Below are 24,878 nucleotides of genomic sequence, written 5' to 3'. Positions count from 1 at the left end.
CTTGCAACCAATTGGAAATGTTCTCTCCACCCCAGAACGGGCAACCCGGAACTGCCTACAGGCAGTAGAGTTGCCAGTCAGTGCCAACTATACCCCTGCCAGCAAAAGGTGCCCCATAATCTCTTTCTGATCAATCCTGTGACTCCTTTACCATCTCTGGGCTGAGAGCTTCTGAAACTGCTTCTCCTACCACTGTTGCCACCACAGCATAGGTGGGTTCTGGACAAGTTTCCACCCCAGTGTCACAAACTTCTGCCAACCTTTTATGTTCTCTTAGGCCTGAAAAATGTCTCACCCTGATCTTTTGTTGCCTCTGCTGCTTCAAAATTTTATTTGAGACATTATTTTAAGGTTGTTTGGAGGGGAATGTTGATAGAATTCAATGGGATTGCCTCTAATCTGCAATCTTGTCTGGTCCTCTTTCCCCAGTCAGTAGCACCAGTAGACTCTTGTGGCTGCATGGCTTTAAGCATTGTCTCTACTTACTCCCTGGAAGTAGAATTTTTGGCATCTGACCCCAGGCTACTAGTAAATATTTCCCATGCTTGCCTATTGATTTCCTCAAGTACAGAACCAATGTTAATGCAGGGATCCTAGCTACTCTGAATTGGTTCTGAATCTTTTACCCCACCCAATGGACAGAAGGAATTCAACAGGGAACAGACTAGAATAGAAAGAGGATTGGATCTGGAATCAGAATCCCTTTTTAAAAAACCTATTATTCACTACCTGGATGAGGGTGGGCAAATGCCTTTCCCTTTCGAGGCCTAATTTCCTTCTCTATAAAATGAGCAGTTGGGCCCGATGATAGTTGAGGTCTCCTCCAGTGCTGAATCCTGACCCTCCTTCCTTGAAATAGCTGGGGGAGATATAAGGATGGAGCTCTCAGTCTCAACTCTCAGTCACACTGCCCTCTCTCCTCCAGTGAGTTCTGAGCATCCTTTCATCCCTAGTTTGGGGGCCTAACTGTTCTTCTGTATCTTTTTAGGTAAATAGAAAGGAGTCCTTCTGGTTAAGAACATTAAGTTCCTTTAAAGCAATTAACCATCCAACAGGGAAGTAGTGCTTTGAAATTCACACAATGCAAAGAACACATCAGGGTTGCCTTCAATTTCACAAAAGCTTCTAAGAATGTAGTTTAAAAGATTTTCATCCTTGTGAATTCTAAAGGGAATTCTAAGATAATAATAAGTAGCATTTGCGTAGTACTTTAAAGTTTGTAAAAAGGGTTTTACAAATATTATCTCATTTTACCCTCATGACAACCCTGGGAGGAAGGTGCTTATTATCTCCATTTTATAGCTAGGGAAACTGAGTCATACAGAAGCTAAGTGACTTGCCTAGTTAGGGTCACATAGCTAGGAAGTATATGAGGCTAGATTTGAACTCAGCTGTTTGTGACTCCAGCCTTTGATCCACTGTTCCATCTACTGGTTTTGAGAAAATGTTTCATCATTTAGAAATTATGACTTCACAGTTTATAAGGTAGAATGGAAAAAATTGTAGACTTGGAGCCAGAACTCCTGCTTAAAATAAGATGACCAGAGCTGAGCACGGTAGGACTCTCACTTTCCATTTTCTGAACATTATTGTTCAGTTGTTTTAGTCACGTCCAGCTCTTTGTAACTTCATTTGGAGTTTTATTGGCAGAGATACTAAAGTGGTTTGCCATTTCCTTCTCCTGTTCACTTCATAGATGAGGAAACTGAGGCAAACAGGGATAAATGATTTTCCCAGAGTCACCCAGCTAGCAAGTGTCTAAGACCTGATTTGAACTCACAAAGATGAGTCTTCCTGACTCCAGGCCTGGCGTTCTATCCACTGTGCCACCTAACTGCTCCTCTGAACCTCTCTATGCCTCTCTTTTCACAGAATTCTAGATCACAGAAGTGTTTTGGTTGCTGTATTGCCATGTTGATGTATATACATCCTACCCCAGGCCAAAACCCCCTTATCTTTTTCAACGGAACTCATATCCAGCTATGTCTTGTACTCGTGCAATTGATTTTTTGGAGTTCGAGAGTAGGATTTTCTATTTATCTCTGTTAAATTTAATCTCATTCAATTTAGGCCCTCATTTTAACTTGTCAATATCTGTATCTACCACACTCCACCTCCTGCATTGAACCCTCTCTTGTAATACAGAAAAAAGTTCATTATGGTCAATCAACACTACAGCTGCATCTGAGGTCATGGTCTACATCTATAATGTGGCAGCTCTCTAGTAGAAGGAGTGAAGCGTGGTTTGTCACCTGCTCTCTGGGCCAAGATGGGTCATTCTTATTCATCAGAATCTGAGTGCCTTTCAACATTGTTTTCTTTGATAGCAATGTATGTTGTTCTCTTGGTTCACACAGTTCTTCTAATGCTTCTCTAAATTCTTACATCCATTAATTCCTAATGACAATAATGTTTCATCCTGTTCACAGAAATTCAGTTGGTTCAGCCTATCCCCAATCAATGGACATGCACTTTGTTTTGATTTGAGGTTTTGGGAGGGAGCACCTATGGTGGCAAGTTTGCTCATTTCCATTTTTAAGGAAATAAACTGCCTTTCATGAGTGTTGGATGCTTTCTGGTCTCCCAGAAAACATAGGTGGAGACACCCAAGGGTTTTACCCAGAGCATATGGGACAGCAGTCCAAAGCCTATCGATCTGGAAGATCTTCCCAACAACTTTCATGGTTCTCCAATAGGTTTTTTGATCCTTTGGGCAATAGCACATTCTTGATGTTTCCTTAAATATGTTAATTTGCTTCTTCACTATCAACAGGTGTATTCATGACTTTCTATGGGACAATGTGTTAATCCCACATAAGTTTTCTGCTATTCTCCAACATGGGTTTGAACCCATGACCTTGTTCTTTCCCTCCTGATTAAAGAGGGCAAACTCAGCTCAGAATTCTCTTAAACTGAAGACAGCAACAAATCCTATGAGAGGGAAATTAGATAAGTCATTAAAAGCTGATGGCTTTCAGATTTCTCATCATGAGTAGCTGCCTTCCCTAGGGCTGTGTCCCTCCCTTAATTCAGATGAGCAAGCATTGTAGAGGTTGCCTGGGAAATGGAGAGGGTATTGGATAGGGAATCAGAAAGACCTGGGTTCAGATCCTGCCTCTAATGCTTACTAGCTGTTTGACCATGAACAGGTGACTTAACCTTTCTCAGTCTGTAAAATGGGAGTGATTACAGTGGTCATAGCTACCTCACTGAGTTATTTGTGGTCAAGCCCAAATGAGATGTGTGTAAAATGGTTTGCAAACTTTAAAGTGACATAAAAATATTAGTTACAATGAATATAATTACCAGGATATATATATATATATATATATATATATATATATATATATATATGTATATATATATATACCTACATTTCATGCATTATAGAAACCATAGAAATTCTTTAGCCTTTAAAGGAGCATTTGAGATCATCTCTGAGTTGAGACTTTCATTCACAAATAAGGGAATTTAGGCCCAGAAACAAGAAGTGAATTATTCAGGCTAGTTAGGGACAGAACCAGCACTAGAATTCAGGACTCTCAGGTCTAGGAGTCTTTCCAGTTCCCCAAACTTTAATACAGGGCACTCCAAAAGTCTTAGTGCCATTTTAAGCTATTGAAAATGGTTAAAGAGTAAATCAACACCTTTGTTGATTTTGGGGGAACACCCAGTAGAAGATGATTCTTCTCTGCGAACCAAAAATATGCCCACACTCCATTGGCAGGAATTCTGTCTCTACGCTCAAAGTGAAGGGAACAGTGAAATAATTACAGAGCCTCATGAGGTTTAGCATTAGAAGGCACCTAGGAGCCTTAAAAGACCTTATTTTATCCCTCTCATCTTGTAGATGAGGAAACTGAGACTCAGAAAAGGCAAGTGAGTTCAGGTGGGAGTCAGAAAGACCTCACTTCAAATCTGACCTCAGCCACTTACTGAGGCAAGTCACCTAACCTCTATTTGCCTCAGTTTCCTTGGCTGTAAAATGGGGATCGTAATAGCCCCTACCTCCCTGGGTTGTTGTGAGAATCGAATGGGAGAATGTTTGTAATGCTTTTTGCACAGTGCCTGGTACATAAGTAGACTTCATATAAATGCTAGCTGTTATTCAAGTGACTTGCCTAATGTCACACTAGGCTAGAGATGGTTCTGGCACAAAAAATACTTTGGCGCTCCCTTCTCGAGATCCTCATGGGTAACCACAGCCTCAAAACCTGATAAGTATAACCCAGTTACCGCAAGGTATTGATGTGTAAGGGCCCACAAGCACCGCCACCGCCAGTAACAACCGACGTGTGTATACCACTTCAAGGTTTGCAAAGTGCTTTACAAACGTTATCTTTTTGCATCTTTACAACAGTCTTGGGAAGCAAGTGCTATAATAATTACTATCTCTATTTTATATAGAGGTAACTGAGATTCAAAGAGCCTCATTATAATGAAACAATTTATTTTATGTTGTATATGTTTATGTAATCATATTATATATTTAATTATATTTTCTATAATATATTAAATATATACATAAAATTAATTTTATATAAATAAATGTTCAGTCGTTTTTCAGTCATGTCCAACTCTTCATGACTCTATTTGGCGTTTTCTTGGCAAAGACACTGGAGTGGTTTGCTGTTTCCTTCTCCAGCTCATTTTACAGATGAGGAAACTGAGGCAAACAGGGTGAAGTGACTTGCCCAGGGTCACATAGCTAATGTCTGAGGCAGGGGTTTGAACTCAAAAAGATGAATCTGACTCTAGATCCAGTCTTCTATCCACTATGCCACCTATAAATATTATTATCTAATTAATTTATTAATAAATAAACAATAATTAAAAAATAATTTACCCAAAGTTTCATAACTAGTAAGAGTCTGGAATGAGATCATAGTACACTGGTAAGAACACCAGTTCTGGTATCAGAAGACTTGGGTTCAAGTCCTACTGACACCTACTACTTGTTTGACCTTGAGTGAGTCACTTAACCTTCCTAGGCCTACAATTTCCTCATCTGTAAAATAAGAGAATCATAGGATCATATATTTAGGGCTTGAAAGAATGCTGGAAGCCATTGAGTCAAACCCTATTATTGTATAAATAAGGAAACTGAGGCACAGAAAATGTAAATGACTTGCTGATGGGCTTGGACTAGATAACCCCTAAGGTCCCTTCCAACTCACAGTCCATAAACTTATGATCTTCAGTGCCCTTCATAATTCCTGGTACAAGAAGAGCTTCCATGTCAGGTTAGGGATTAGACCTCTGATTTCTTTCATCTAAGGAGTTTCCTAGTAAGGAACTTCCTCTCCCAGCACCTTTTCTGAAATGTGTAGTCTTAGAGAGTCACTTAGAGAACTGACAGGTAAAGTAACTTATCCTCGGTGACACAGCCAACATGCGTCAGAGGAAGGATTTGAATCCAGGTCTCCTTGGCCTCAAGACTATGTCTATCCATTATCCCATACCACCTCCCATAGAGGATCTGGCTTTGCTCCCATGGAGCATATTGGTGACTCTTTTTCTCTTCTCAACTCAAACCCTTCAGTATCCTAGGAAGTTTCCTCCAAAGTTTTGGAATCAATATTTTATTTGCAATGAAAGGGTTTTTTTGCGTGTATTTTTTTGTTATTTATATCAGAGACACTTCTAGCTTGACCCACCCAACATCTCAATCCAATGAACCTTCCCTTATAACAAAGAAAAACAACTAGACAATGCCCACTAAGAGCGTATATGATATTTGGCACCAAATCCACCATTTTTTTTCTGAGGAAAAGAAGGCAGTTGTTCAGCATCCCTTCCTGGGGCCATGAGGGGACACGACCTTAATTCGTCCTGGCTGTGTCATAGTATTGTTTTCTCAATTTCTTCTAAAGCTTCTGAAAGGTCCTGTCCATTGAGAAGTGGGCAGAATGGGAATGGATGAGTGGGGGAAAGAACAGGGGAGTGAAAAGAGGTCGGAGCATCATTCAGTCAAATTTCCATTTATTGCTGCCCTTGACCTTTTTTTCTTTTTCCTTGGGCCATGTAGGAAAGACAAACACTTAAAAGAAGAAGGAAGATGGAGAAGGCCTCCAAACTATTGGCTAAGCAAGAGGAATTTAAAAGGCTTTACAAGGCCCAGGTAAAGAGATGGTTGGCTTCTTGTGATTTTAATCATGAGCACTGTGTGGACTCATTGGTGGTGAGGTAGCCCCTATGAGGTGGGAGTGTGGTGGGCAGATTATCACCATTGCCGTGTGAAAGGATGGGAGGGTTAAATTCTAACTGTGTGAACTGAGGCCCTCCAAGGACAATGAGGAGGATTCTAAAGCTGGGCCACATGGGGATCCACTGAAAGCAATGAGGGTGTTTAGTCTGAGAAGAGAAGACTTGGTAGGAGAATTGGGTAGGAAGGGAATGATAATGGTCATTGAATATCTGAAGGGATAGCTATATGTATGTATGCATATATGTATATTTTTACATATATGTAGAGAAGGAGGAAGAAGAGAGAGAAGGAAGGGAGGGAGGGAGCAAAGAAAGAAGGAAGGAAGGGATGGAGGGAGGAAGGGAAGAAAGGGCATAAGAGAAGGAGGAAGGGACTCATTCTGCCTGACTCCAAAGATCAGGACTAGGACTAAGAAAGGAGACTTGCATAGGGGCAACGGTAGTGGAAAGTACACAGAGTTTATAATTTGAGGAAGAACTTCAAAACAATGAGAACTTTTAGGTAGTAGAATGGGCTGCCTTAGGTGGTGGGAAGTCTTCTCTCAGTCTAAGCAAAGGCTTCTTGTAGAGGGGATTCATGGTGAGACTGGTGACTTCTGAGAGTCTCAGATTCTGTGAAAAAGAGAAATATTCAGGGGTCATCCAAGCTGTGCTTGAATCTGTAGTATAATTGTGATGTCTGAGTCAAATAGAAATGTGGTCACTAATCTGTACATAAGGATCCCTGTGGATCCTTATATATTGACTTAGTTTTTGACTGTGATCTATGTTTTATTGTATTTTTATTTATTTTGTTAAGAATTTCCCAATTACATTTTAATCTGGCTCTGTATTTGGGAAACTTGTTGGCAGAATGGTCAAGTGTCTGATACTTCTGTAGTGCAGTTAAGAATGCTCTAGCTCTGAAGTGAGAGAACCTGGGTTCAAATCCTGATTCTGGAGCTTACATATTGCGTGATCCTGTCAAGTTTCTTGGCCCTCAGTTTCTTCATCTGTAATATGAGGGGGTGGGGCTGGATGCATCGGAGGTCTTATTGAGATCACTCATCCTATGATCTTCTAACTTCCAGTTACAGAGAACTCATTACTTCCTGAGGTAGTCAATGAGCACTCAACCTATTTCACTGTGGTCCCCTCTCACACCCAAAGAAAGTTAGTTCCCATTAGGTCCCTACATGCCTTGTCTCATAACTCTGTGTGTGTGAGTGTGTGTGTGTGTGTGTGTGTGTGTGTGTGTGTATGTGTGTGTGTGTGTGTGTTTACAAGTTCATTTGTGGACACCATTTTGCAGGCTATCCAGCGTCAGTTGGAAGAGGTAGAAGAACGTCAGAGAGCCTCGGAGATCCGGGGCGTTGAGCTGGAGAAGGCGCTGAGAGGAGAGTCAGGTAGGCCTATTGGGTTTGACAGATTACTCGCCGACAGCCTGACCTCCACGTGGCTTGGAGCAGCCATCCACTGGCAGCTAGGCAGGGAGCGATGAGGCCTCTCTGTGGATCTGTCAACAAGAACATTTGTGGTCAAAGCTAAAACTGCTTCAGAGTTTCACAATCCAATTGTCAGTGAGACTAACTTAAGGTTGCCGGCCCAATGGGTCTGTGCTTTGGCCTCCTAACCTAGTTAGGGCTGGTGCAGTGCGGGCCAGTACTCAGCTAGCTGATGGGAAAACTCTCTGCGAGGCTGTCAGTAATGGAATTAGGGGATGATTAAGGCAAAAAACAAACAGGCTGCAAACACGGAGAAGCACAGACACGTTGGACTAGGGCTGTGGGCAAGAGCTGGGACACCAGCATCCTAGTAATTCTGAAAATGTGTGTAGATGAGGGTTCATGCACTGACCTCCCTGACCTCTTGCTTCGCCAATCCATCTGTTTGGAGATCGATGAGCCAGTGAATAGATAGGTGCATGGATCTGCAGGTTAATATTTCCAACAGATATGTCTGTCTATAGCAATAAGAAGGAAGAAAGGAAGGAAGGAAAGAAGGAAGGAAGGAAGGAAGGAAGGAAGGAAGGAAGGAAGGAAGGAAGGAAGGAAGGAGGGATTGATTGATTTTCTGTACTCAGATCCAAAGATTAGAAGTAGGACTAAGGAGGGAGTCTTGCATAGGAACAATTTAGTGGAAAGTACTTTGTTGGCTGTACAACTTAGGCAAGTCCCTGCCCCAGTCTGGGCCTCACTTTCCTCATGTGCAAAATGATGGGATTAGACTAGATTGTTGAGATCTCTAATCCGCTTCTCACTATGCCACAGCTAAGCTGTAGAATAGGGGTATTGATGTCCCTTATGGCTCACAGGGCTCTCATGAGAATCAAATGATCAAACCTAGATGTCCATATTTCCATCATCCAAAAGAATATTCGAGCACACAGTAGGCACTTCATGAATGTTTACTGACTGATTAACTAATCAAGGATTCAGAAGACCAGACTCTAACTCTTACTGCCTAGGTGTTCTTGGGCAAGTTATTTAAACTCTCTGCATGGTCCCTTCCTCCAGGAATGCAAATAGCAACTCCTTTATGCCCTAGAAGATAGTTTCACGAAATTCTGTGCAAAAAAGAATAACGATGACTATTTGTCGGTCATGAGGTGATGAAGCTCTCTACAATCTGGTAGTCCATCAGATCTTGAGATAACAGTTTGTTACAGGAGTCTCCCATCTTAGTAAGAGGTGGAGGCCTTCCTTCCCACTAGTCTAGCCTTCAAGAATGCAGAATCGCTTCCACCTCACAATGAGGCATGGGGGATGATTTTAGCAAAAGATAAATCGCATAGTAAATACTTAGTAAAAAAAAAAAATGGGGGCATATTGAATTAAATGGAATAGGGACAAACTGTGGGGTGCATCAGAAAGAGCCCTGACTTTGGAGCGAGAAGACCTGGATTCATTTTTCTACCATTTAGTAGTTATGTGACATTGGGCAAACCATGAACCTCCCAAGCCTCAGTTTGCCCATCTATAAAATGGAGAGAATAGTTCCTGCTCTGTCTCCTTCACAGGATGGTTGTGAGCATCCCTTGAGAGTAATGGCCATTAAATGTTTCTTAACTATAGAGCAAAATATCATTATTAGTTATTGTTTATTATTTAAATTATCTGATTTATTATCTATATTTATCATTTTTATTTTTAATTAATAATTCTTATTTATTATATATTTAAATTATTTTAAAGTTTAAAATAGGAGTGTTGATAAATATTTAATGGATTTCTGTTCCACCAGCCTGAATTCATCCATCAGAAATGAGTGTTCACAAAACAAATTTATGTCTCTTGATCATGTTCTGCTCTAATGGTAATGTCAGTCAGTCAGTAAGCACTTATTAAGTGCCTACTGTGTACCAGGTCCTGTGCTCAGTGCTAGGATTACAAAGAAAGGTCAAATACAGTCCCTGTCCTGAAGCTTACAATCTAAAGGGAAAAAACAGTGAACAGATGAATATGTACAAACAAGCTACGCTTATGATATGTTGTAAATAAGTAAGAGAAGGAAGGTGCTAGAATTGAGTTGGGAAAGGCTTTCTGTAGAAGATGGCATGTTACTTGGCACTTGAAGGAAGCCAGGGAAGCCAAGTGATGGAGATGAGAGCATGACAAGCATTGGGGGACAGCCAGAGAAAACACCCAGAGCCAAGCAATGGAGGGTCTTGTTTGAGGGACAGATAGGAGGCCAATGTCACCAGATCGAAGAGTATCTGGGGCATTGGAGGTGGAGCAGTGAGGTGGTGTTGCAAGGTCTAAGAAGACTGGAAAAGGGGTTTTTTTGGGGGAGAGGGAGGTTATAAAGGGTTTTGAGTAACACATGATTTTGTGATTCTCTGTCCATTTGATTTAAAGCCAATACCCTTAACCTCCCAAGTTTCAGTACCTATGTGGTACAATAGAAAGAGTCCTGGATTTGGAGTTTAAGGACCTGGATTCAAATCCTAGCTCTGCCACATTCTGCCTCTACAACTCTAGCAGCTAGGTGGATGGCCCAGTGGATAGATTATTGGCCTTGGAGTCAGGATGGTGTGGGTTCAAATCCTGCCTCAGATCCTTCCTAGCTGTGTGACCTAGAGTATGTCACTTACTCTCTTTCTACCTCAATTTTCTCATCTGTAAAAGGGGCATAATTATAGTATTATAATAATTATAATAACTCATTATATAATATAATAATCTTGTATAGTTGTGTGGATAAAATGAGATAATACTTGTAAAGCATTTTTTGCAAACCTTATAAATGCTAGCTGTTGTTATCATTATCAATTATTAGGCAAATTTCTTCATCTCTCTGGACCCCCCGTTCACTCACCCATAAAATGAGGATGTCAGTTGGTCTAGAGGAGGGTTCTTCCAATCTCTCTAAATCTAGAATCCAGCAAGCAAGAAATCACTGGTGACGGCATCTGGAAACTTACCATATTCAAAACTGCAGGGAAACCCACTTCTACAGAACTGAGACCATGAAGAAATCATGTAAAAGAGACTAATTTTGCTTTTTTTTTTTTCAGTTTGTCGTAAAGGATCTAGTCTCATTCACGCAGCATCTTAATTGCTGCCCTGTCCTCTCCCATTTGAGAAAGAAAGCGCAGCATCCTATACAACACTGAATTTTAATGATAGAAACCTGATTTTTAAAAGTCTGTCCTCCCCAGGCTCCCTGTGTAGCAGAAGGGGAGTTCTGAGTAGGCTCTAAGGGAAGGAAGTACACCCTATCTGTTTTGCAGCTGGGGGCTGACAGCTGCCTCCATGCTCTGCCCGAATCTCATCAGCTGGAAGATTGATTCAGCTCATTCCCTTTACATCCTTAGTAATTTAATTCCTTCTGTTAAGTTTATGGGCCCTTTCTGTGGGAATCGGCTGGGCTGAGGCGGAGATGCAGCTGAACCAAAGGGGTCTGTAGGGTGAGATGGTCTTGCCGGCCACTGCTCCCAAGCCACCCGAATGCAAGGTTGCAAGCCAGACATGAGAATGAATACACTCTAACTTATAATAACATTTGGGACATAACAATGATCTTCTGTGGTTTCATATTCTATTCAGACCCTGACAAAAAGGTGCCCTGTTGCTTAATGAATGACCGATGCTTATTAGGTTAAGTTGTATTTGAGTCTGCCTATGCTTATTCAGTTCAAGTGATTTAATAGGTATTATTTAATAGGTATTATTAGGATAATTAGAAAATGATCACAGTTAAGCAATAATATTGAGCTGGGAAGGCTGTGAATAACCGAATTTAGAGCTAGCCCTTCGAACACTAGTCCTCAGCGACAGTTATGCAACTGGCCTCTCATAATGGTGGGCGCTGGGCCTGAAAAGACCCTTTGTTCGCGGGAGTTATTCATCAGCCGGCGGCACTGAATTGGAAAGGGCCCCGCGTGGGCACAAAACAAAATGCTGAGGAGCAAAATGAGGCTTTGATGATCTCCTAATTGTAGCGACAACAATTCCGGCTTTCTCTTTGCTAACTGTCAGAAATCATCTCGCAGTCCCAGGAATGATTTTCCCCTTCTTTTCAAGGGAAGCAACAAACCTCAGAGCCCACCCCAGACACAGCTGCGGGGAGGTTTTAGCAAAGCATGAGTGGGGTGTTTTGTCCCAAAGCACTTAGGGCTGGCTTATAGGACTGCCTGTCTATGCTTGGAATCAGGGCTTTAGATTAGGGGTCCCCAGGTAACATGAAGAAGAACTGTGAGCTCATGCAAGGATTCTGCCTAGAGCCGGGATGCCATACATATGTATATGTGTGCATGTGTATGTAAGTATGCACACACATGACATGCGTGTGTGTGTATATATATTCCCTTAAGTATATATGTATATGTGTGTGTGTATTATATATATATTTTTTCCCTTAAGTGGGAAGCCCAGTGTTATAAGTGTCACAAATATTATTATTACAGCTAATTACGTATATAATATACATATACACACATACACTCATCCATGTGTATGTATGTATGTATGTGTATATATGTATGTATATATATGTGTGTGTATACATATATTACATACACATGTACCTATAGAGCCTCTCCCTTAGCCTAACCTCCTGGAAGGAGTCTTACCATAGGTTGGTCATTATTTATTTATTTAACTCTGGCTTGTTATGGCAAATGACTTATTATTATTATTACTAATTATTAACTACAATAATAACGTTGGTGACACTTCTAACACTGGGCTTCCCAGTTAAGGCCTCTAGTGCATCTGCCTTAGGTATTGGTGTTGCCTTCCGTAAACCTACAGACTACAACATTGGCAATGTATTATTTATCCAGCAAGGGAGTGCAATACTCAGCTTGTCCACCTGGTGGTGCTCTACTTGAATTATCAACCAAGTCTTGTGCTCAGAGAAACTCTATGGAGTTGTGAGAGCAAAGACCATGTTTTGCCTTTCTTTTTTTGTATTCCTAGGTAGTACAGTGGAGAGAGGGTGGGGCTTAGAGTCAGGAAGACAGACCTGAGTTCAAATCCAGTCTCAGACACTTACCTTGTTTGCTTCAGTTTCCTCATCTATAAAATGAACTGGAGAAGAAAATGGCAAACCACTCCACTCTCTTTGCCAAGAAAACCCCAAATGGGCTCCACTGAACCACGGCATTTACTTGGAACACAGTAAACAATAAAATATTTGTCGATTGACTAAGCATCGCTGATGGCCGCTAGAGGGTGCTCAAACTTCAAACATATGGGCTGCTTCCCCCAAAGTCAGCCCCACAAAAGAAGAGATTTGGATTAACCTTCTCTAGAAGGGTCTGAAATTAATATAGGAGATGAAATGGAATATTGCTTTAAAATATTAAAACATACATTCTTTTATTTGTACCTAACTCACAAGCTCCCACCTTATATTGATTTTCTTCTCTCACTTTTTATCCCTTTGCATTCACAAAATTCAGTCTCACCATGCTAAGATCATATGGTTTATCATACACAGAATAGAGTGAAAAGGAAATAGACCAACCACTCTTGTATGGAGCTGTCCTAAACCTCCTCCAGTTGCCTTTATAGATACTTAAGGAGGCAGCTGCTCTGAATCTGGAGTAAGGATCTGAGTTCAAAGCCATCTTCAGACATTTACAGCTAGCGACTCTAAACAAGTCACTTAACCTCTCCCACCAGATTTGAGTTCAGGTCTTCCTGACCCCAGGCCCAGCTCTCTGGCTACTGTACCATCTTGCTGCCTTTGTAACAGTTGCTTAATTAATGTGGAATTGAGTTTAGGGAAATAGTGGCTCCATGTTACCCAGTTAGTACCCATCTGCAGAATCTCGTTCATTTCTGGATGCCATATTTTAAAGCGAGATACTGACAAATTGAAGTATATTTAGACAAGGCCAACCAAGATGGTAAAGGGGCTAGAATCCAAGTCATATGAAGAACAGGTGAATGCACTGAAGATGTCTAGCATACATGATTGAAGACTTAGGGGGGACGTGAGAACAGTTTACACGTATTTGAAGTACTGCCATATGGAAAAAGGATTAGATTTGTTCTTCTGGGTCCCAGATGGTACAACCAGGAGCAATAGGTGAAAGTGACAAGGAGACAGATTTCAGTTTATTACGAAGAAGAACTTTCTAACAATTCAAGCTGTGTAAGAAACAGAAGGGTTGATATTCAAAATTAAGAGTTTCCAGTCATAGGGAAATGTTTAAGGAAGAGTCTGGATGAGTATTTTTCATTTATTCATTAGATCATTGATTAATTCATGCAGAAAGGCATTGAGTTCAAATCCAATCTCAGATACTGTGTATAGCTATGTGACCCTGGACAAGTGAAAAGACATTGGGCTAAGTGCTAGTGCTCTGTCAGTTAGGCTCAGCAGGGATGCCTAAGCTTTGGGAGGGTGTTGAACCAAGAGATTGCTGCAGTCCCTTCCAACCCCAAGGTTCGATGATTCTGTCATGTTTATTCCCTTGTGTTTTTATATAACTTTTATTTTAATTGTGGACTTAAGCACCAACAAGCATGAAAATTTCAGTATACAAAGAACAGAAAAGAGGGCTGTCTATGAAACTATGAACTACTGTTTCACCATTTTAAGAAATATAAATAAGTATAATACCATCTTATATAGATGCATATGAAAATTTATGTCTATATATGAGTATGATTATAGATATCTAAGTGTATGTAGATAGGTGTAATGTATGTATATATCTTTATATGTATATGGGTATGTATGTATGTGTGTATGTAGGTATATATTTATATATAAATATATCTCCACTTAATTGTGGTGATGTCAAATTCAAATAAACATAATTTTATTTGAATTCAAATTCAAATTAAAAAAAATAAACCACATATAAGGCTCCCCAAAAGCCACATATTGACTTAGAAAATCACACATTAACTTTATGTTTGTTCGGTTGTATTTTATTGATTTTGTTCAGTGTTTCCCAATTGTATTTTAATCTGGGTCAGGCTGCACTCAGGAGTGTTATGGGTGAAATGTAGCCTGTGGGCCACACATGTGACACCTCAAATCTGGATAGGTGAAGCATATTGATTGCTCGGTCAATAACTGTCATGTGGTGCAAAGCGTGTTAGATTTGTTGCCAGAGGACGTGAGTTCCAACCTCAGCTCTGTCATGTAAGTTACTGGAGAATAGAGATCTTTTTCATTTTTTGTATTTTTATCCCTAGTGCCTAGCACAGTGTCAGGCACAGAGTAAGTGCCTAAAAATGCTTGTTGATTCCTTGATTGATTCCTACCTATTTGACCTTGGGCAAGTCTCTTCATATTTTCAGACCTCGTTGCTCATCTATAAAATGAACAGGATGAGCTGGACAGACTCAGAGATCCCTTCCAGTTCCCAATCAGTGATCAGTGCTTCTTGGTGGCCTGTTTTATCTGTGCTAGATACTGTGGGGAATGCTATACCTCTTCAGGGAGCTTACAATCTTGTCAGTCTAGTCAGAGAGGACTAGCACATGTTCAAGTCACCAAAGCAAGTTATTAGGTTACTGGACATAATGAAGTACTGATTGTGAGGCATAGAATTTCAGTGCTCTAGGAGTTCAAAGGGGAGAGAGAGATAGAGAGACATAGAGAAAGAGGGAGGAGAGGAGAGGAGGGGGAAGGGAGAAGAGGGAGAGGAAAGGAGAAGAGCGAAGGGGAGTGAAGGGGAGGGGAGAGCAGGAGAGGAGGAGGGGAGGGGAAAGGAGGGTAGAGGAGGGGAAGGGAAAGGAGAGGAATGCCATTAAGGGCTAGAGAAGTCAGGGAAGGCTTCATGTGAGAAACGAGAACTGTGCCTTAAAGGATTTGAATAGATGGAAGAAAGAGGAACATGTTTTAGGAAAATAGTATCAAATTACTTGAAGATAAACAATGAGCAATCCTGCTGGTTTGTGATCCCAGTCCACCTACAATTTCAATATCAATACGTATCTCTGTAATTTCCTATCTCATTTCATGTTTCTTAAGTTTGAAACACGTGAGGCAGCTCTGTGGTTCAATGCCTAGAGCGCTGGACTTGGAGGGACAAAGGCCTGAGACCAAATCCTGTCTCAGACACATTCCAGCTCTGTGGTCCTGGGCAAGTGTCTTAATCTCTGTCTCTGTTTCCTTTTGTGTAAAACAGGAATAGGTCCCTACCTCGCAGGGCTTGTTGTGAGGATAAAATGGGATAATATTTGTAGAACTCTGTGCAAATCTTAAAAGTATATATATACGTATATATATGTATATGTAGATATACATATGTATAATTATTATTAGGTTAAAAAAATCAAATACATAAATGTCGAATGGGGATGTTGTTAGACAGCAGCATGTGTAGAAGAGCTCCAGAAATCAGAGAAAACTACAGACCTGATATTAGTTCAACAGTGTGATATAGCAGCCAAGAAAAGCTCAAGATTTTAGACTGTATTAATAGAGGCCCGATGTACAGGCTATTTTGTGATGTCAGGGGAAATAGAGGAAGGCCTCTGGTATGTCTTTTGGACCCTCTGTGGCAGAGGACATGAACAGTAGTCACACAGGATGGGTGGGCAAACATTTATGGGTTGTGATCTTCAGTGCCAGAGAATATTTCCAAATCAGTGAGATCGCAGGTCTAATTGAGTGTATGGGCTGAAGAAAGAGTCAATCTTGCTACCCTCAAGCTGGTCAAACTATAATATATAATGTCATTGAACCAACAAAGGGTGCTGACTCATGTTCACTGGGGAGTCCCATGCCTACCATAGTGGTTTTCATGCGTCTCTCTGGGTAGCACCAGATCAGTGCTATGCTTTCTAGGATTATGGGAGAGTCAATCATCTTTTATACTCCAACTCTGTCTTCCTGTAGAAGGCAGATTGAAGTCATCATTAAAGGATGTTTGGGGTAAAACTAGCCAGTCAAAATTAGCTCTGAGCCATTAATCAGGGGTGACACTTGGCTTCCTTAGAACATGTTGGATTTGGGTGAGCACTAGCCCTATGACCCTGACCTGATGGATTTGGTTCTACACTAAAGAACATGGTGTGTGTTTGATTTTTCATCCTAGTATTGCATCGATAAAGTCAGTAGTCAGTACCAAGAACACAATGCATAATGAAACAATCAAATATCTACTAAGAATCTCTGAGTCCACTGTTCTTTTAAATCTGGGGAGTTCCCTACAGAATAAAGGAGCTACTTTGACTCAAGAGTTCTAGGAACTGTATAGTTTGATTCCAGATCCCCTGTTGTCATTTTGCTTTGAGTGGGCAAAGGAGTTGCCTGCTCCATTATTGTGAAAAGACCTCAAAAACCCTGGAGGAGCTCTGGACCTGAGACTCTCAGTATGGGAAATGGTCTCGTGGTTTGGGTGGACTTTTAATTTCAGCTCATCCTGGGGTGTAGAGATACACTTGACTGACTAGTTATCAGTAGGGACTTCTGGTCTCCTCTGGTCTCACCTCATCATGGAACAGGATGAGTAGGCACTATCATTTTACTTCCATATTAAACCATGTTACCAGAAACCCTTGCTTTGTGCAACTGATTCTGCAGGGCCTCACTGTCCCCATGGCTGGGAGGACATTTGAGCAAGAAAATCTTTAAGAAAGTACTGTTATATTACTACAAGCTGTATTTAAGTGCTCTATTAGAATAAACTTTTGTTTCAGTAATGTACTATACCTGGAAGCTCTCTCAGAGTGTAAAATGTCAGACCTTGCGTCCCATGGTGACTGTAACATTACGTTTTGATATTTTATATCAACATCTATAAAAATCTCTCCAAATGTCTCTGCAGCTATCATGTTTTTAATTTTGTCTTAAGGCTTTAGCCAGACAAATGTTGAGTACAGAGCTGGGACTTGGGTCAAATCCCTCTAGGCAAATGGCATGTCGGCCTACAACTGCATTTTCACAACTTGATTTATGTTTTTCTCTGTATTTGGGGCTGGGTAGGGAGTAAAAGAATGCTTTCTATTCCCATTGATATCTAGGCATATTAATATAGAGAGAGGGGATATTTAATAAACTGTTACATTTCTACTACTGAAAGCCCAAACGAGTTTTTAATGGCCCTACACCTACAGTGTCACATCAATCTATCTCGAATGTCTGTGCTGTAGGTGAGCTTGATAAGGCTCCCTGAGCGCCGCAAATTAAAGTTACATTATAGTGATAACAACAATCTTTACAGTAATGTTGTAGTAGAAAGAGCTGGTAAATCTTGGTTGTTGTCGATTCACACCTGGGATTTGCCCTCCGCCCCACCTATACCTCCTTGGTCCCTCACTCTGATTGGATGACTCCTCTCAGAATTTCCATTTAAAGAAGGTGCCCAGGTCATTCACCTCTTTATTTCTTGTCAGGCTGCACTCTGGATTTCTCTAACATGCCCCTCTCCCAGCTTGAGTACCTTCCTTCCTCTTCCTCCCCTTCTCCTCCCCCTCCTTTAATTTTCTTTCAGTTACTGCCTTCTCCAGGAGAATATAAGCTCCTTGAGGGTAGGGACCAGTCACTTACCTTTGTATTCTCAGTGTTTGGCATAGTTCCTGAAACATGGTAACTACTAAATAAATTCTTGTTGACTGGTTGTCTGACTGTTGTGCGTAATGATACACTATAGTGGTCCCTAGATTGACCTATAAAAGCTCATCTCTAAACATGCATGGAAACAATTTTGAAAATGTATATTTAATGACTTTCCTTTGTTGCAAAAGTAGAAGACTATGGGTATGGAGGATTATATTTACAATCAGACTACTGGATGAGTTCTCTGGTTTTGTTGACCTGCCTTATTTTTCTGTTTCTTTTTAAATCTTTGTTACAAGGAAAGGTTCACTGGGAGCAGGAAGGTGGGACATATTCAGAAATGAACATAATATAAAAACAACGGGCATCAATAAAAATAAGAAAATAGAATATGTGTTGACTTTAGTCAAATAATCAGTTGTATATAATTAATAACTGGCTATTTTTTTTTAAAAAAAAACCATTAATTTAACCTTTTGGCTCTTTTTTTAATAACATGAATATTTTTCAGAACCCTCTCAACTCTTAACCCTCCCTTTTGACAAAGAAAAGCAGTTCAGCAAAAATGATTTTGTGACACTATCTGACACTGTATGAAACGGTGTGTACCGATTGTCCCTCATTTCTCTCCCAAGAGGATAAAGGATGTTTGCTGTCTGTCTTCTGGGACCAAGACTGATCATGTCATTCAATCTGAGTTCAGCTGGGTTTTAGTATTGTTCTCATTTACATTATTGTGTGTGTGTGTGTGTGTGTGTGTGTGTGTGTGTGCAAAACTTTGATTGGTTCTACTTTCTTGATTCTACATCAATTCTCTTTCTCTTTTTTCCTTTTCTTTTTCTCCTTCCTTCTCTTCTTCTTCTTCTATTCTCTCTCTGTCTCTCGCTCTGTCTCTCTCTGTCTCTCTGTCTCTGTCTCTCTCTCTCTCAGTGGGTCTTCTGGTTTACACAGGGACAACCACAGGCTCATTCCCACCATCAACTGGTACAGAAGCTTTGACCTGCTGCAACCTGTTCACTTTTCCTTAGGCAGCCTGTTGGTCCTCTGTTCCCAAGGACTCACCATATTGGTACCAAACTGAGTGAAGATACCTAATCAGCTTCCCCTCTTCTGCGCCTTACAAATCCTGAGTCCAATAGATCTACCTAATCCTGACCTCCCCAGTAGCAGGGATCAAGTGTTTGAACCTTTGAGCCACCAGATCTGCCTCTTTCTCAGTTTTCATATCTTTCCATGTTTCTCTGAATTAGTTATATTTGCTGTTACTTAGGGTGTAATAATATTCTACCATATTCCTTTTTGTTTTTGAGATGCTGGTGGAGGTTGCAGAATTGGATTTGTGTATTTGTACTATCATTTTAATAATTGGACACCTTCAATTCATTTCCATTCCATTTAGCATCAGGCACTGTGCTAAGCACTGGGGATGCACTTAGGAAAAAGAAACACAGCCCCTGCTCTCAAGGAGCTTGCAATCTAAAGGGAAAAGACAACTACAAAAGCTGAAAGGGGAGGGGGAGGAGGCAGAAAGTAACCAGCACAGGGCATGATGTTCCATGGCGTCCAAATCAAGCAGAGCTGCTGATGCTGAGTTACCTGGAAAGGTGTGAAAATTTACAGCCCTCTATAAAAGAAGATTTGGGGAGGATCTTAGTGCCCCATCCCAACCTACCCTCAGCCCTCCAATCAGGAGAGAAGCTACTAAGGAGTTGAGAAAGTGTGTCAAAAATTGAGTCAATCAACATGATGAGATTTCAGGTGATCAGTTTATCCTGAGTGGGACATGATGTTCTATAGAGTCCAATGTGTTTTACTTAATTTAAACATTTCTCTGCCTCCTAACTTGGTCTCTGTAAAATACAGACTGCATCTATGAGATGGCAAAGAAGTCTTTGTCCTTCAGTCATTTTTCAGTCACGTCTGACTCTTTGTGACCTCATTTGGAGTTTTCTTGGCAAAGATATTGGAGTGGTTTGCCATTTCCTTCTCCAGCTCATTTTACAAATGAGGAAACTGAGGAAAGCAGGGTGAAATGGCTTGCCTCAAGTGACCTACTTGGTATATGTCTGAGCTAGGATTTGAACTCAGGTCTTCCTGACTCTAGGTTTCATGCTGTATTCTTTGGGCTGACTGCTTCATATTGGCTCCATTATAGGATCCAGCAATAGCAAGATTGCAGGTGAGAAGCAATGTCAGAAAACTGCTTTCCTTTTGTGAACCTCAGTCGTCACATTTGCAAAATAAGTATCATGAGCTGAATGGTGGCTAACATCCCTCATAAGCACCCTAAATTTGAATTCTGATTCCAAAGGTAATATCGATCCAAGTTATAGTTGGCGATGGGGTGTGTGTGTGTGACCACGGCGTTAAGTCCAGACAGCTGAGATTCAGAGTACAAGAAAAAAAGTAGGGGACAAGCATTTATATAGTACCTACTGTGTGCCAGACACTGTGCCAAGCCCTTACACATATTTTTTCATTTGATATTCACATTACCTCTGAGAGATAGGTGCTGTTATTCTCTCCATTTTACAGATGAGGAAGCTGAGGCAGAGCTGAAGTGACTTGGCCAGGTTCACACAGCCAGTATCTAGGCTGGATTTCAACTCAGTTCTTCCTGACTCCAAGCCCAGCACTCCATCCACTACACCATCAGCTTACTCTAAAAGCAAGGGGCAAGGCAAGAAAGGGACATTAGCAAGTTTGGGGTAAAGAGGCTGAGTGAAAAGTGTATTGGATTTAGAATCAGAGGAGACCTGGGTTCAAATCCTGGCTCAATTCTCACTTACTATTTAAGTGGCTAAGTGGCATAGTGTACAGTGTGGTGGCCTTGGAATCAGGAGGATGTGAGTTCAAATCCTGTCTGAAGCTTACTAGTTGTGTGACACTGCACAAATTTAACTTCTGTCTGCTTACATGGAGACAAAAACAGCACCTCCTTCCTTGGGTTGTTATGAGTATAAAATGAGAAAATTCAAGTAAAAGGCTTTGTAAACCTTAAAGTGATATACAAATACTTGTTGTATTAATTATCATTATGACTACTTTGTGATTTGGAGCACATTTGTGTACTTTTCTCTTTGCCTCAGTTTCTTTATCTGTAAAATAAGTGACCTGTAAGATCCCCGTCCAAGTTCTAAGTGAGCTCACACAACAGAGGACTATGGATGTCTGAAACCCATCATTAGGCAGCAGGATCATCAGGTCAACTTCTTGAACCTCAATTAACTTGCGTGAGGCAGGATTCTTAGTCGTTGTTGCATGATAACATCTGTATCCATATTGGAAGGAACAGCACAGGACACTGGGGCCACGCAGTAGGAGATCTACACCTTCAAAATTCGATTTCAGGGTCAGTAGTAATTTAGGGCTCAACCTTTTCTTGCTTAGAGTGAATCAAAGGATCCTGGAATTTGGAGCGGTATTGGACGTTAGAGTTCATCCAGTCCAACACCTTCTTTTAAAAAATATTTATCTATTTATTTTTAGTTTTCAGCGTTCACTTTTCTAAGATTTGGAGTTCCAAATTTTCTCCCTCCTTCTCAAACTCCCCTTTCCCCAAGACAACATGCAATCTGATATAAGCTATACATGTACAATCATGTTAAACATATTAACACATTAGTCATGTTGCCAGCACCTTCTGTTTAAAGGTAGGAGAATTGAGGTCCGTCAGAGTGAAGGGACTTAGCCAAGGTGCACTAATGGTGGGATTCGTTGACTTCAAATCCAATACTGCCTGTATACCAACCTTCCTCCCCTTTTTCCAAGAAGCAGGCAAGAGACCTCACAGTTACACGGGTTATTTGGCATCTTATAAACCAAAACAAAAGGACATTTGATGAAATCTATCTTTTTTTACATTGTATTGTTGTTGAGAGAGAGAGAGAGAGAGAGAGAGAGAGAGAGAGAGAGAGAGAGAGAGAGAGAGAGAAAAGGAAGGAAGGAAGCAAAGAAAGGAAGGAAGAAAAAGAGAAAGGAAGGAAAAGCCGTCAACCATAGACTCAGGCCAATGGAATCATGATCAGTGCCCTAGAATTGAGCTCATACAGGCCAAACCAGGCCAGACCAGCTGAATTGCTTGGGGTAAGAGGCGGAGGGGAGAGGAGGGGTAGAAGAGGCGTAATCACTCTGGCTCATAGGGGAAGAGAATGGAGCCTCTTCCTGTAATAAGCTAGAGAACCATTAAAAATTTGGGCACTGCAGCTCAGCAATTCAACCCAAATCGCCTTGGCGATGAGCCACCTGGGCAGAGCTTCTGACCAAAGGGCCACAGACAAAAGGAAAGGTGATCGGAAGCTCAGCCCGTAAGGAGGAGATGTCGACTGCTCTGCCACTGAGAATTAGGGCAGCTCTTACTTTGATATCTCTCTTCGTCATTAGTGAAGATGTTAAGAGTACATTAAGAAAATTGCATCTGATACAAAATTAGGACTTGCTGCAGATGCCGAATGAGGCAGAAAATAATACCTGATGAACCAGGCCGAAGTGAAGGCGAAGCGGTGATACAAGCTCCCACTTGGAAAGCTAGGAACTGATGTGCAGGAAGAAGAGTGGGCAGTGATACATAAAAGAGAGAAAACCTTTTATGTCCAAACAATGGCTTTAATCAGAGTGTGCCCTCTCTAATGCTTTCCTTATGACCTTCTTCGGTGGGACTGCGTTTAATTCATCTGTAAACAAGGAGTTGTTACCTATTAAGTTTTGCCAGATGAATTCTGACTTGGCAGGTCTCATCCTTGTGCCTTCAATATGAGGGGCTGGCTTCTCTGTCTCCTCAGTTGCTTAGGGTCCTGTTCCTTGGAATTTAGCTTACCTGTATGTTTTGTATTTCATTTTCTAGGTATGCGTTTTTCCCCCATAATTGAAATAATGTATTGTAAGCTCTTTGAGGGCTGGGTCTATTCTCATTTTCTTTGTCTTTGTATTTCCTGCTTCTAATGGAAGATCTGAAACTTTTTTTTTAATTAGACCTGTGATTTCATTGGGATAAGGTGCTCCCTGGTAAGGCACCTATTTGACACAGTTGGATTAAGTACCAGATGTGGAGTCAGGAAGATGAGTTCAAATTCAGCCTCATACACTTACTAGTTGCATGACTCTGGGCTTAACTTAAACATTTAACCCTGTTTTCCTCAGTTTCCTTATCTGTAAAATGAGCTGGAGAAGGAAATGCAAACCATTCCAGTATCTCTGCCAAGAAAACCCCAGATTGGGTCTTGAAGAGCTGACTATGATTGAAATGATTGAACAATGACAAAAACAACAACCTTCCTTTCCTTCCTTCCTTCCTTCCTTCCTTCCTTCCTTCCTTCCTTCCTTCCTTCCTTCCTTCCTTCCTTCCCCTTCCATACAACTTAAAGCCTGCGAGATTAACTAGAGACACTGACAGTCAGGACTTAAACCCAGACTTTTGTGATCCCAATGCAAGTTGTCTCTCCATTATCCCATACTCCTCCTTGCCCAGAACATCAGAGGTATTTAATAAATGTTTATTGAATTGAATTGTGGAATGTGGAAACATCTTCCTTTGAGGAGCAGATGAGCTTACTTCTGTAGACATGCTGAGGAAGCCAGTGTCTTAAGAAGGTGCTTCAGTAAAGTGGGAACACTGGGTGACCCAGAACTTGGGATCCCAACCTAAGACTGATCACCCCGTTATTAGACAAGCAGTCCTACAGAGTAATACAATGACAGAGTTCGAAGGTACTGCAGGGGTCATCAAATTTACCTCTTATCTGATGCAAAAACTCTCACAATAAAACTAAAAATAACAATGAGCAGTTCTGTAACCTTTTAAGGTTTTCAGAGAGTTTTACCAATATTAATTCTTTGGATCCTCTCTATAGCTCCAGGAAATAAGTGCTGTTGGTATCCCTACTTTATAAATGAAAAAACTGGAGCAAATAGAGCTGAAGTGACTTGCCCAGGGTCACACAGCTTGTAAGAGTCTGAGGTTGGACTTGAACTATACCATCTAGCTGCCTCCACAAAATATTGCTGTGTTCTACATTAAATGGGCTTCTAATAAATGTTTGTTGAAGGAAGGAATGAAGGAATGACAAGTATTAATGGAGTGTCTGCTTGAAGACATCCAATTATGGGGAACTTCCTACCTTTGAAGGCATATCCCCTACATTGAGCCCCCATAGTGCTGGTGTTTTCTCCTGTTGAGTATCTCCCCTTTGTCCTGTTTATATCTGGTTTGTGCATAATTTGCATATTGTCTCTCCCCTTAGACTGTTACCTCTTTGACAGCAGGGATCGGTTTTTCATTCCTTAATTCATTTGTTTGTTTATTTATTATTCTTTTGCTTTTCTTTGCATCTCCAGCACTTAGCTCAGTGCCTGGCACACAGCAGATATTTAATAAATGTTTATGAACTGACTGATAGCATTGTTTGCTGGAAAGTTCTTCCTAATTTGAGCTGGAATCTGGCTCTTTGTAACTTGAACCAGCTGCAAGGCCACAAAGGGTCATAGAAGGAGGAGACGGGATGCTTGCCTAGGAAGGGGAAAAAGAGTTATCTGCCAGTCAGGCATCCCCCAGAATTCACTGAGGTATATGATTAGTGATAATATGTGATTAATGACCAGATGAAGGGTATAGACAAGGGTGGGGAACCTGTAGTCTCAAGGTCACATGTGGCCCTCTAGATCATCAAGCGTGGCCCTTTGATTGAATCCATACTTCACAAAACAAATCCCCAGATTTGGAT

The 24,878-nt window shown here is 41.0% G+C and overlaps 1 protein-coding gene across 7 annotated transcripts in view; it reads left to right on the top strand.

Moving 5' to 3' along the window:
• MICAL2 (microtubule associated monooxygenase, calponin and LIM domain containing 2) overlaps positions 1–24,878 on the top strand; it is a 253,290-nt gene that overhangs the window by 214,681 nt on the left and 13,731 nt on the right. For 6 of the 7 annotated variants that reach the window (XM_072619419.1, XM_072619417.1, XM_072619416.1 and 3 more), the window contains 2 exons: positions 6,029–6,121; positions 7,499–7,592. In XM_072619419.1, the coding sequence (XP_072475520.1) occupies positions 6,029–6,121; positions 7,499–7,592 (187 nt within the window). The remainder of the gene's footprint in view (positions 1–6,028; positions 6,122–7,498; positions 7,593–24,878) is intronic. The other variant, XM_072619418.1, reaches the window with a different exon arrangement.

This window comes from Notamacropus eugenii, chromosome 6 (assembly GCF_028372415.1).
Source record: "Notamacropus eugenii isolate mMacEug1 chromosome 6, mMacEug1.pri_v2, whole genome shotgun sequence".
In the NCBI taxonomy this organism is placed as follows: domain Eukaryota; kingdom Metazoa; phylum Chordata; class Mammalia; order Diprotodontia; family Macropodidae; genus Notamacropus; species Notamacropus eugenii.
The sequence above is the reverse complement of the archived record's forward strand: the minus strand, read 5'-3'. Positions and strand labels throughout refer to the sequence as shown.